Below are 12,125 nucleotides of genomic sequence, written 5' to 3' on the forward strand. Positions count from 1 at the left end.
TTCTGGTGCTGTAGCCTGTAATATAAGAGTCTGCGTTTGGCTTAATTAGTTCCTTATTATGTAAGTTCATTCGTCTATTTATTGCGATTTGATAAAAATAAGTTATATTTAGAAAGAACTAGATTGTAAAAATCGGTATATATATATAGGACAAAATTGCTAAATGCCCTTTTTGGGTAAACTAAGCAGCGTTTTACCCTAGTTTTCAAACTAATTTTGAAAATCGATTTTCTTAAAATCAAGTTAAGCCCTATAGTAGCGTTTTTAAGAAGCCTACAGTGGCGTTTTGTAACTTGATTTATATGAAATCGAGTTATAGGTAAAAAAATTTTAAAAAAAATTGCCTATAACTCGATTTAATGGAAGCCGAGTTACAAAACGTCATTATAGGTCTTAAAAATGTCACTATAGGTCCTTAAAAACGCTGCTATAGGACTCTAGAATTTTTTTTTTTATAACTCAATTTTGAGAAAATCAAATTTCAAAAGAGATGTATTTCTTTAATTAGTTTAAAAAATAAGATAAAACGCTGCTTAGTTTGCACAAAAAGGGCATTTAGCAATTTTGTCATATATATATATATATATATAACCCCAAACCAATAAACACAAGTTTTATACACATGCTCCAAGAATTGAAAATTTGAAATGTTACATTTAAAAATAAGTGTGGTTAACACATATTCTTAGAACATTTATTAATTTGTTAACGAGTCATTTAAAAAAGTTTTGATGTTACTTTTTATAAAAATATATATATATATATATATATAAATTGTGGTCCTTAACTTTTGCCCTATCAGAGAAAGTTGGGTTAATTAAGTTACATCCAGTGTAACAAGAATTGTCTAAAAGATCTAAACTGCTTACTGATTATATTTAATTATGTACACACGTGTTGAGCAAAAAAACAAATTAATATTATGGATTATTAATCATTGTGGTCCTTAACTTTTGCCCTATCATAGAAAGTAGGGTTAATTACGATATAAATGAACGTAATAAATAATATCAACTAGTGTTACATTATAAATGAATGTAATAAATTAATAAAGTAAAACATTGACTCATTACAAGAAAATCTAAGATTGTTCTAAAAATAAAAAATAAAAATCTAAGATTGGTGCTGTAATAAGTTTTTCCCCGCTGAATCGGGAAACTTCATTAAATACATATTAGACAAGTGCAAGTGTCATTTTGGGTTAGTTGTTATGTTCGTCACTCATCTTACCAAAATTGTGGACACGCAAAAAGAAGATTAAAAAAAACACCTTCTAAACCAGGACAGTCCCGGACACATTAGAACTTGTATAATATATAAGTTAATAATAAATAGCCTTCTGGTGCTGTAGCCTGTAATATAAGAGTCTGCGTTTGGCTTAATTAGTTCCTTATTATAGAAGTTCATTCGTCTATTTATTGCGATTTGATAAAAATAAGTTATATTTAGAAAGAACTAGATTTTAAAAATCTGTATATATATATATATATAAAACCCTAAACCAATAAACACAAGTTTTATACACATGCTCCAAGAATTGAAAATTTGAAATGTTACATTTAAAAATAAGTGTGATTAACCCATATTCTTAGAACATTTATTAATTTGTTAACAAGTCATTTAAAAAAGTTTTGATGTTACTTTTATAAAAATATATATATATATAATTTGTTAATTTTTTTTCTATAAAATTTTTTAAAAAAATGTTTCTTAAATAAATATTCTTAAGACATTAATTTATTTTTTTCATTAAAAATAAAAAAAGAAAAAAAAAATCTCTCACAAACTAAACGAAAACTTTGTTTGAAAGTCAAACCGTGTTATCAAGTGAATCAACAATGATCGGCTACAGCAGCCCGAAGTCAACTCATGAGTACTATAGAAATTGAAAAAGAAGGGCAATCTCGTAATTAATGAAAAATTCAAGCCCAAACGCATTCCCAACGTTCCTATATAAACCTCATGAATTCATAAAGCCAAAAAGTGTGAAAAAGGTATCAATAGTTCAAACTTCAAACACCAGTACCATACATAAATGGCTTCCTTATCTACCACCACCACAATCACCACCGTCAATGAAGGCAGCGCCACCTCAATCTCCGCCGTCCACTCAGATATTCTTCACACACATATCCTAACACGCCTTGATGGGCCCACCTTTTGAGGAGCAATTGATATTGAAAGCGATCAAGGAAGAATGCCCGTGGGAAAACCTCCCAAAACGACTTCAAGCAACGCTTTCTTCTAAGGAAGAATGGCATAGAAGGTAACAGTTACTGTAGACCTTAATGCTACATTTTGCGTTTTTCAAAGAAAAAAAAAATAGTTGTGATTTTTTGGTATTTAGATGGAGAGAAATTGTTAATTGTGTGAAAATGACAAAAACTATGGGGTTGGGTTATGGATCATTAATAGACTAATCAGGGTCTGTTAGTGTGGACCGGGAATTTAAAAGGATGTGATGGTTTTTTTTTGCTGAAATTTGGTTGAAGTATAGTTGTATTTAGAAACACCACGGTTTTAGAAAGTTTTACATAGGCAAATAAGCTAATTGAACACATACAACCCTTTAATACATTACCTTTTCTAGGTATAGCTGTACTTTTCCTAGCTTATTTTTTTAAGCTCAGTAAGGCAATGAAACTAAGCTAATCCAAAACAAGCATGAACATTTTTGAGGTACAGTTTGAAGTTTGCTAGTGGCAAAGGCTTGAGTTGGAGATGCTCTAGGGGTTGCTGAAGTTTGTTATCCCGTAATGAAAGTATGCGCATAGATATGTCTGGTTAGGTCCATTAACATATGGTTTATTATTCAATATTCATTTCGGGCAAACTTTTCTTTCTAAATTGGTTGGTACAGTATTATGTGCAGGAGTCAGCATGTATTCTATTCATAATCAATGCTTTCTGGGCATCCCTTATGAATTGGAATAAATCAGTGAATAACTGAGTGGCAAAGGTTTTGACGTTGAATTTTTTTTTTTGGATAAACAACGGGCTTATTAATGAAGAAAAACTCCCAAGTATACAGGGGTTTTCAATGGAAGGAATACAATAAACATCTTAAATTACAATACTCTCAAACAAATCTAACAGAGAATAACATGAGAACGATTGTAATGGTCTAGTCCGATCAAGCATAGAATGAAAAAAATAAAAACGATTTAGCTTTGAACCTCTTTCGTAGAAATTGCGTGGGCATGGCGAGCTACATGAGGTTGGTGATACCAATAGGGGATAAGCAACAGCAACGGAAACGGACTTGGATTCATTTGAATGGGAAGGACAGTTTGGTAATTTTGCAGAGGGCAATGGAGGGTAAAAAGGGAATAAAGAGGGGGAAGAGGAAGGAAGGAAAAGATACCATGAGTTTTTGGAGAGGAAGAAGGAGAGGAAAGAGAGGAAGCTAAGAATAGAAGGGAGATTGGATATGTTGTGTGTGGCTTTTGGGGTCTTGGGATTTGCCACTTTTTGGTTATTTGTTTTGTGCAGATAAAAGAAAAAATTTAAGGTTTTATTATATATTTATATCCCAGGTAAAAAAAAAGAGAGAATAAGGTTGTTTTATATTTTTTTTTTCTTTTTATTTTTTCTCCAAGTTCATTGGTATAATTATAAAAGAAACAAGAAGAAAAAAAATTATGACTTCATTTCCTTTCATCCTTTGTACAATTACCTTAAAATTACCTCTATATGATGAGTTCAGTATATCTTTATTAATTTAGCAATATTCTTTTATTTTTAATTCTAGGCTGTATTTGAATTTACGAATTTAGAATCAAAATATTTGGAGAGATTTTTTAGGATATAATGGTTTGGTATGAATTTTAGTAATGCGGGTTTAATTTGGAAATATGCAATTTGGCATGGATTGGGCATGTCGTGAAGAAGTTTTCGGTCACATTATGAAGTTGTTTGGCAGAGATGATAAAACAGTGAGAGAAGAGAAAACTTAAGGAGGATAGATAAAAATAAANAGCCTCCGCAGCTTGCACGTGTTCTCAGCTCAGTACACTTTCATCTCAAGAGGCACTTTGGACAAACATTTGCAACTCCACGTGGCCATCCACCAAAACGCCACGTATACGCCACGTCATATCCACGTTCCCAAACGGTCCCCGCTCTTTCTCTCCGACTCCTTCCCGCTCCTCACAAATTTGGACCGCCCAAACAACTCTCCCGAAGCCATCACGACCGTACGTCGAACTAATCTCAGCCGTCGATGTTTACTACAAGGGCAACCTCGTATTCAGCAAAGTGATCGAGACCGAGACAGTTACCGGTTGGTTTAAATGCTCGCCGTTTAGGTTGGACCTCTTGGACCCCAAAGACGTGGTCCCCACACCGATAAGGTTGCTGGACGATGACGACGACACGTGTCGTGATCTTCAGGAGGATTTGGAGCTGAGCTGGATCCTGATCGACCCGATCGGACGGCGGGCGATGAACGTGTCGAGTCAGAAGCCAGTTTCGGTACAACGTCATTGGTTGAGTGGAGAAGTGCACGTGCGGTTCGCGACAATCTTAGCCGGCGACCACCACAGAGGATCTTCCTCGGAGTTCGTGCAGTGTGGGGTAGTGATCACGTGCGGTGGGTCCCAGGGAAGGGTTGTGCTGATTAAGGAGATTAGTTTGCAGGCGGAGGACATGGATGGATTCATTGAATGGGAAGGACAGTTTGGTAATTTTGCAGAGGGCAATGGAGGTAAAAAGGGAATAAAGAGGGGAAGAGGAAGGAAGGAAAAGGTACCAGAGTTTTTGGAGAGGAAGAAACTTAAGGAGGATAGATAAAAATAAAATATATATAAAAAAAAAAAAAAAAGGAAAGGAGAGATTAGTATTTCCATTATAAATGTTTGGTAAGAAAGTGAGAAAAAAGTGGAGAGAAAATAAAGCATTTTGTATTAAATTTTATTACACTTTGTATTAAAAGTTTTTTTGTTATAAATTAGAATAATAATGTTATCAAATAATGTTAAAGCATTTAAGGTTTGTATTAAAGCATTTAGGATTTGGCTTACTTCCAATTTTTTTTTAACTGGAGGAGTCCTTTTATTTTAAATGCATAATAGCAAATAATAGTGAGTTTTAATCTCTACATTTTATTTGGTTAGTAAGTGATGTGGCAATTTCTCATTAAAACAAAATGAGGTTACAGTTTAAAAAGTACTGAAAGTAAGCTAAACTCATATATTTAAGATATTCTCTTTCATATTTTATTAAAGATGTACTCATGAAAAAAATCAATTTCTCTCTTTCTTCCTATCGTTTTTTACTAAACCAAACAATAGGCCTATTGTTTGGTTCTCCTAGGAATATATCAAAGAGTATGCTATTCTGTGGTTTTGTCAACCATTAGATTGGTTCTGCCTATAAAAATTACATTAATTGCGAAGAAGAAATGAGGAATGGTTTAGAAAGTTTTATATATAAAGGGTAGCTGTCTTAGATATATTGGCAATAAAAATATTTGAGAGTAAGATATAGACATTGAAAGGAGACGTCAGACGTGATGTTGTAACTAATAAGATATTTCTCTCTTTTTATTATTTACAAACGCGTAGACTTGATTTTCTATGCCATTTAGTCCCGAAATGAATATGTTATAATATTTGATTCCAACATCAAGCAATCAATGCGTGTAAATTATAATACTAAAAATCCCTTACAAAATAAGAGTTTTAAGAGGCTTGGACACTGTTTTATGATTTTTTTTTTCTTTTTAAATTATTTTTGAAATAATGAGGCTAAGAGCTTCTAATGTCTACGAACTGAATAATACAAATCTTCTATACCATTTTTTGTGTTACATTTTATGTTTTACCAATCACAATTTATCATATATTTGTTTAAATTTCCTTATAAATTAACCAAAGTTTAAAATGAAAAAAAATAAATAAACACATGGTCAGTTGTAATTGGTAGAATATAAAATAAAACATAAAATGTGGTACGACTGTATTAGTGAATAGGAAAAGCGGATTGAGATAACTGTAGGTTGGTAAGGTACTTGGGATTCCTTTACTTGTAACTGCTTGATTTGATAATAGTGGAATTTTGGGAGTGGTGACCTAAAAATCACCCGGTGAGGTTTTTGCTGCAAGGTTTTTCTCCATTCATAAACAAATTACCATGTCATTTAATTTCCACTACATATTTAGTTATTTGGTGATTTGTTTGTGCTACCACGCGTTTGCATGATAAATTGATTAATTAATAACTTGGTTAATTAATTAATTAATTTTTATCACAATGGGTCAATTCAGTTTATGGCCTATCGGGGTGAAAAAAGAAAAAGTAGCAAAATAAAAACTATTAAAGTCCAAATGGCAGGAATAATGGTCCACGAGCCCACAAAATAACAAAATGGTTCGAAAGCAAGCAAACAGGCCAAGGAAGCCCCAAAGAATGAAATGGAAAGCCATGGGTATCATAAGAAATAGAAAGAAAGCAAAAATGGGCTAGAGGAGCCCAAAGAAGGGAATTAGTAAATGAGATTGGTTTGAAGGCTAATAAACCCAAAAGTAAAGGATGTGTTAGTTGGGCTAGGGAAGCCCAAAAGATTACTAAAAGCCCATGGGAATGTAAGAAGTAGGAAGAATGAAATGGGCCAAGGATGCCCAAAGGAATGAAGTGAGTCGAGGATGCCCAAGAAATAAAATGGGCCGAGGAAGCCCAAGATGTTATATGGACTGACCTAGTAAGAATACTGGGCAATGTGAACTAAAGGAAGAAATAGCACATGAAACTGGCATGGCAGGCCCAGAGGTAGTCTAGCAAACAAGGTTAAACGATATTGTGGCAGAAACAATGCAATGGCATGGTAGGGTACCAGCTAACCCACGAACCAGAAGTGAAAGGAGACAAGGGCTGAATTAAAGAAGAAAAAGCCCACACCTAAGCAGTGCCCAGCCTAAAGAAGGAACGAGATGCAAAGAATGAAGATCTAATGATTCATCCATGCCACAAGAGTTAAACAAACAGCAAAACATGCAGTAGGACTAGACAAACCTGCAGGCAATGGCAAATGCATGAATATAGAAAAGCAATGGACTCACATGGGAGTAGAGCATACACATGGCTCAAAACTGCCTACTTGTACCCAGCCAATATAGGAGAGGTGAGACATGGGTCAGAGGTAAGAAACGGTATGGTCTGTGGTAGGGAGAAGAGGGAGCCTATTCTAGGGTTCCCGCTTAAGCTTTTGGGAAAATGTCCTGCTGGGATGACATACCACCCAAAAGAGACAAACATGAGCTAGAATCACTAAGTGCATACTATAAGAATTAGTAAGAGAAAAACCAGCCATTATCTGGATGAGAATGCAAAGAGAAGTAAGAAAATAAAAGAAAACTACTTTTGTCTGGAAATGAAGCGTGGTGCAACCAACATCGGGTAGCGGTGATGGTTAGGCAACTAACAGACTAATGGGCAATCTGGGAAGGACGCCCAAATAGGCCAAAAGTAGTTGAAGGGTAAAAATAGTAAATCTTATCATGGCAGGCAGTATAAAAAGGTCTTAGCCATGCACAGTAAACAACAACAAGGAGGAACAAGAGAAAACACTGAAAACTGAGAATGAGTAAGAAAATAAAAGTGATAGGAGTGAAAAGCATGCACCAATAGGCTATCAACTTCTCTCCCTTTCAATAGCACTCTCTCTAACAAGTTAAGAATCTGAGGTTAAGCCACCTAGGCCCATTCTCCAAAGTGAGCAATTTCTATAGCAAGATTCCCCTATGAGGTTGCCCACATTGGAGATTGGTCCCCTTTTTGGACTTAAATCTGCCAAGGAGCCAAGTTTAGCAGACTAATTCTCTTCCTTCTTTGTCATGATTGTTCAATGACTAACGCCATTTTCTTGTTATTAATTTACTCTTGTCATGCTTACATTATTGTATTTTCTTTTTGTGAAATTGTTTAAGCATCCTCTTTGTTAGTAGCAAGTGGTGTATTTAAAATATTTTAGCTATCTTGCCATATTATGTTTTTCCTGCCATAACACTTTTTGTGACAGTATTTCCTGTCAGGGCCTGAGACTCCATCAAGATTCCTACCAGGGGTTCTAACTTGTGCACAAGCTAGCCTAAAGTGAGTTTCAATTAAGTCAATCCCGACTCTTTTATCCCAGAATCATTGGGCCATAGTGCGGCAGGAGCAGCCCAGCCCAGCACATAAAAAGGTCCAACACACCACTTTACAAGATAATGAAGTTTTTATTTATTTATTTATTTAACTCTTTGGTAACTACACTGTATCATCACACACACACATATATATTTTGAATAATTCGATAATTACGTTGAATTAAGATAGGGAATTTGAATATTAGATATATATGTTGGAAAATAAAAACTGCTAATTAAATTACAATATTCTTAGCATGACAAGTAATAGGTGGTATATTTTAATAAAAGTAACATGTAATATAGGCAAAGATGTTTTTCTTGCCAAATTACTAGTCCTTAATTATTAGACTTTCACATGATATGATTGCCAAATTTAACTCTTGTATATTGCCAAGCATTCAAAGATATCTAGTGAATCTTAGAAAAGGTAATTAAACACATTTAGGGGCAAACAACTTTAAAACTAAAAGCTTTCTCCCAAAAAAAAAAAAAAACTTTAAAAAACTAAAACTAAAATAGGGAATTGATAAAAAAATAAAATAAAATAATACAAAATTTTCAAAATAACACCCAATTTACACGCATTTTATAGGAATAATAATAATAATAATATCTTTTAATAGAATTAATTGGGTTTAAGTATGAAAATACCTAGTACTCTTATAATTATGTCATCTTTTGTCATTTATAGAATATAACTTGTAAGGGCACGATTTGCAGCCCAAGCCCAATATGTATGGGATTGTGGGTTAATGAGCCCAGCACAATGAATTTGTAAAGAATGGGTCCAAGAACTAAGCCCTAGAGAATCTAACAACGGCTGGGAAATGTTTGAAAGTCGATCGTGCAAGAAAAAGCACGTAAAAATGTGTCAATGTATTGCGCCGAGGAGACAAGTATTTGCATAGATCAATGAAATGGTTACGAATGTCATCCCCCTCTCCCTGGAGGGGTTTCTTTATTATATAGTCCCTCTTAGGCAATCCTTACCCTACACTTGTCAATAATTTGGGTTGCTACTTGAATACTTGTCCCATCAGACATCTCCTCTAGCCCTTCTATGAGTTGCGGTGACCAAGGAAACACTGTTCAGAGGTCTTCCCCACATAAATGCGGCTAGAAAAGCAGCTGTAATGCATTTAATGCGGTGGCAGTAGCTTTTCCTTAGATATTTTCGAGTTCCCTTCATTCTTGTGTGTCTCCGAGGCACGATTCCATCACTGGAGCTTCTATGGAGGTCATTCTTACATTAGGAATTCAGGCTCGAGGCATGCCAACCAAGTCGAGAGGAGTTGTTCCTCAGACCATCTTCTATTCATTTCTTACTCGTGAGACTTTAAACTAGAATTTCTCAACTCTATTTGTCTCTCCTTGAACATGTTTAGTGCCTTCGAACAAGGCCCAAGACCCAATATATGAATTTTTGGGCCCTTATCCCTACATAACTAATTACTTAAAGGCACTTTATTACTATTAAGGGTCATGCGTCCAAGTGTCCAACCGATTAACTTGACAAAATCACCCAATCTGATCAGTCCTAACAGTTCAAGGTAGTTTTTTTGTGGGTCGGGTTTTCATTGATATGTTTTCAACCCATCAAACCTAACCTATTCAAACACACACAAGTGCACGCACACACCTAAAATTTATTTAATTTTTTTGTGTAGTGGGCCTTTTTGTAATGTTGGGCTGGGCTACCTCTTGCTATACTGGGCCCAAGTGTTTTGAGTAAGGGAGTTGAAACTAGTCCAACTACAGCTCACTTTGGTCTGGCTTGTGCACAAACTATGCCTTATCTGCCAAGAACTTCGTTCACATGCCTATGGCAGGCAAAACTACTTTGGATAAGTTATGGCAAGCAGACATGATAATAATAATAAAAGAAAGTACTTTTGCCTTTAGACAAAGTGAATAAGTATATCCCAATTAAAAAATGATAATCACAATGAAAAGAAACACTTTGCAAAGCAAGTAGTGGGAATAAATAGGTAAGACATGAATTATCTAAAGAAAAATATCAATTTGCTTTGCTGTCCACGGGACCAAGACTAAGGAGGGAACCATCTTCCTTAATGTGAGTAATCTCTTGGGAAAATCCTGTCGTTTGAAATTAGTCACTTTGAGGGAAACGGACCTGAATGGCTTATGCCCCAAAAGAATTCTTTACTTTGGGTAGAGAGCAGGACTGTTAGAGGGGGAGAGGGGACGACCTATTGGTGCATGCCTCCCATTCTATCCTCCCCATTTCTAATTCTTCCTTGCTTTTCTTTTCCTTTTTCTTTTCTCAGTGTTGGCTTATGTTTGTTGTGATTCTCTCTTAGAGGTTTCTATTACTGTGTTTGTGCTTATGATCGTGCCTCCTTTTTTTCTCCCCTTCCTGGTAAGGGTCCTTTATATAGTGTCTGCCGTGACCGAATTTTACTATTTTAGCCTTTAACAACCTTTATTTGGTCTGGTGTCCTTGTCGACCACTTACTGGTTTGCCAGTCGCTCAGCCACCACTACTTACTATGCTGGCCGTGCCACCAGACAAAGAAGACTATTTTGTTTGTTTGTTTGTCATGGCACTCTTACCTACTATGATGTGGGTGCTTCTCTCTCTCTCTCTCTCTTCCTATCCCTCATGGCATGCACCTAATGGTTCCAGCTCATCCTTACTTCTTTTGGGTGGTATGTCATCCAACGACACCCCAAAAGAGCTTCAGCAAGAATAGGCTTTCCCTCTCTCCATCGCCAGACCATACCTTCTTACCTTTAGCCCATACCCACCACCTCCTGTATTGGCTGGATATAGGTTGGTGAAGCTTGAGCTTTGGGCGTGCTTTACTTTCCATGTATGTCCAAATTTGCCTGTTGCCCATGTGTTCGCCGTGGTCTAGAGGCTTATTTGCACATTCTGCCGCGCATCTCTGGCTTCTTATGTTGTGAGCCATTTTCTGGCTTCTCATTCTTTAAGGCCTACTTCCTTCAGGGCTGGGCTTTGCTTAATTATGGGCTTTTCCTCCTTCAACCCATTCTTTTGCTTTTCTCTACAGTCTTTGCATTTCCTGCTACATTATTCTGCCATTCCTACTATGATGTTGTTTGACCCAAGCCTGCTGGCCTCTTTGGGTTTGTTGCTTATTCTTCTCTTAATGACTCAGTATAGTCATTGGGCTTATTGCTTGTGGGCTCCCATGTCCCATTTATTTCCTTTTGAGCATCCTTGGCCCATTTACTTTCCTTGGGCATCCTCGCCCATTTATTTTCCTTGGACATCTTCGGCCCTATCTAATTCTATGTTCCCATAGGCTTTTACTAATTCCTTTGGGCTTCCCTGGCCCAATTGCTTTATCTTTCATCCTTGGGTCTCATGGACTTTCCATTAACCCCTTACTTTCTTTACTTGCATTACTTCGAGCCTACTGTAGCCATTCTCAATTTTCTATATCACATACTGCCCATGGGTTTGCTACTTCTCTCTTCTTAGGCTCCTTTAGGCCCGTTTACTTCTTTAAGGCCCATTTGTTTATTTTATAGGCCTATGATCCATTATTACTGCTGCTTAGGCTTAATGGCTTTTCTACCCAATTACGAACTCATTTTTGCGCATGTTGGTGGGTTCCTTCCCTCTACTGGGCTTCCCAAAATGACCATCAACATTTTGTTTGATTTATTATAGTATTTTGAGAATTTTTTTGGATTAATTTATAAATTTGGAATATGATTTAAGCATATTATGTGAATTGTAAAAATGTATTAAAAAATAGGGACTTATAATCATCGAATGTCTTCTTCTTTTCTTTTCTTTTTTTCCCTTACAAGAAATGAAATATTTTATATCCAAAATGTTGGATTGATTTTTACACACATAATAGGTTGGGTTGGGTTGCGAATTCTTTTAACTTATTCCCCTAAAATTTTTAAGTATGGATCTCTCCGTTCAATTAATACTTTTTTATGGTAAAAATTATGAAAAGCTCAATCTCTACATTCTATAACAAATGAAAAAAAAAA

The 12,125-nt window shown here is 35.6% G+C and overlaps 1 protein-coding gene across 1 annotated transcript; it reads left to right on the forward strand.

Annotated features, from left to right (window-relative positions):
• The first annotated feature begins 1,993 nt into the window (after positions 1–1,993).
• LOC111996773 (F-box protein At3g44326) lies at positions 1,994–8,095 on the forward strand. Its single transcript, XM_024028771.2, is given in 6 exon segments — positions 1,994–2,160; positions 3,978–4,126; positions 4,129–4,162; positions 4,164–4,658; positions 4,660–4,754; positions 8,031–8,095. Coding segments are annotated over 6 exon segments (963 nt in total). The 5' UTR covers positions 1,994–2,035.
• Positions 8,096–12,125: the final 4,030 nt, after the last annotated feature.

The sequence above is a fragment of the Quercus suber genome, unplaced genomic scaffold, assembly GCF_002906115.3.
Source record: "Quercus suber isolate HL8 unplaced genomic scaffold, Cork oak 2.0 scaffold_147, whole genome shotgun sequence".
Classification (NCBI taxonomy): domain Eukaryota; kingdom Viridiplantae; phylum Streptophyta; class Magnoliopsida; order Fagales; family Fagaceae; genus Quercus; species Quercus suber.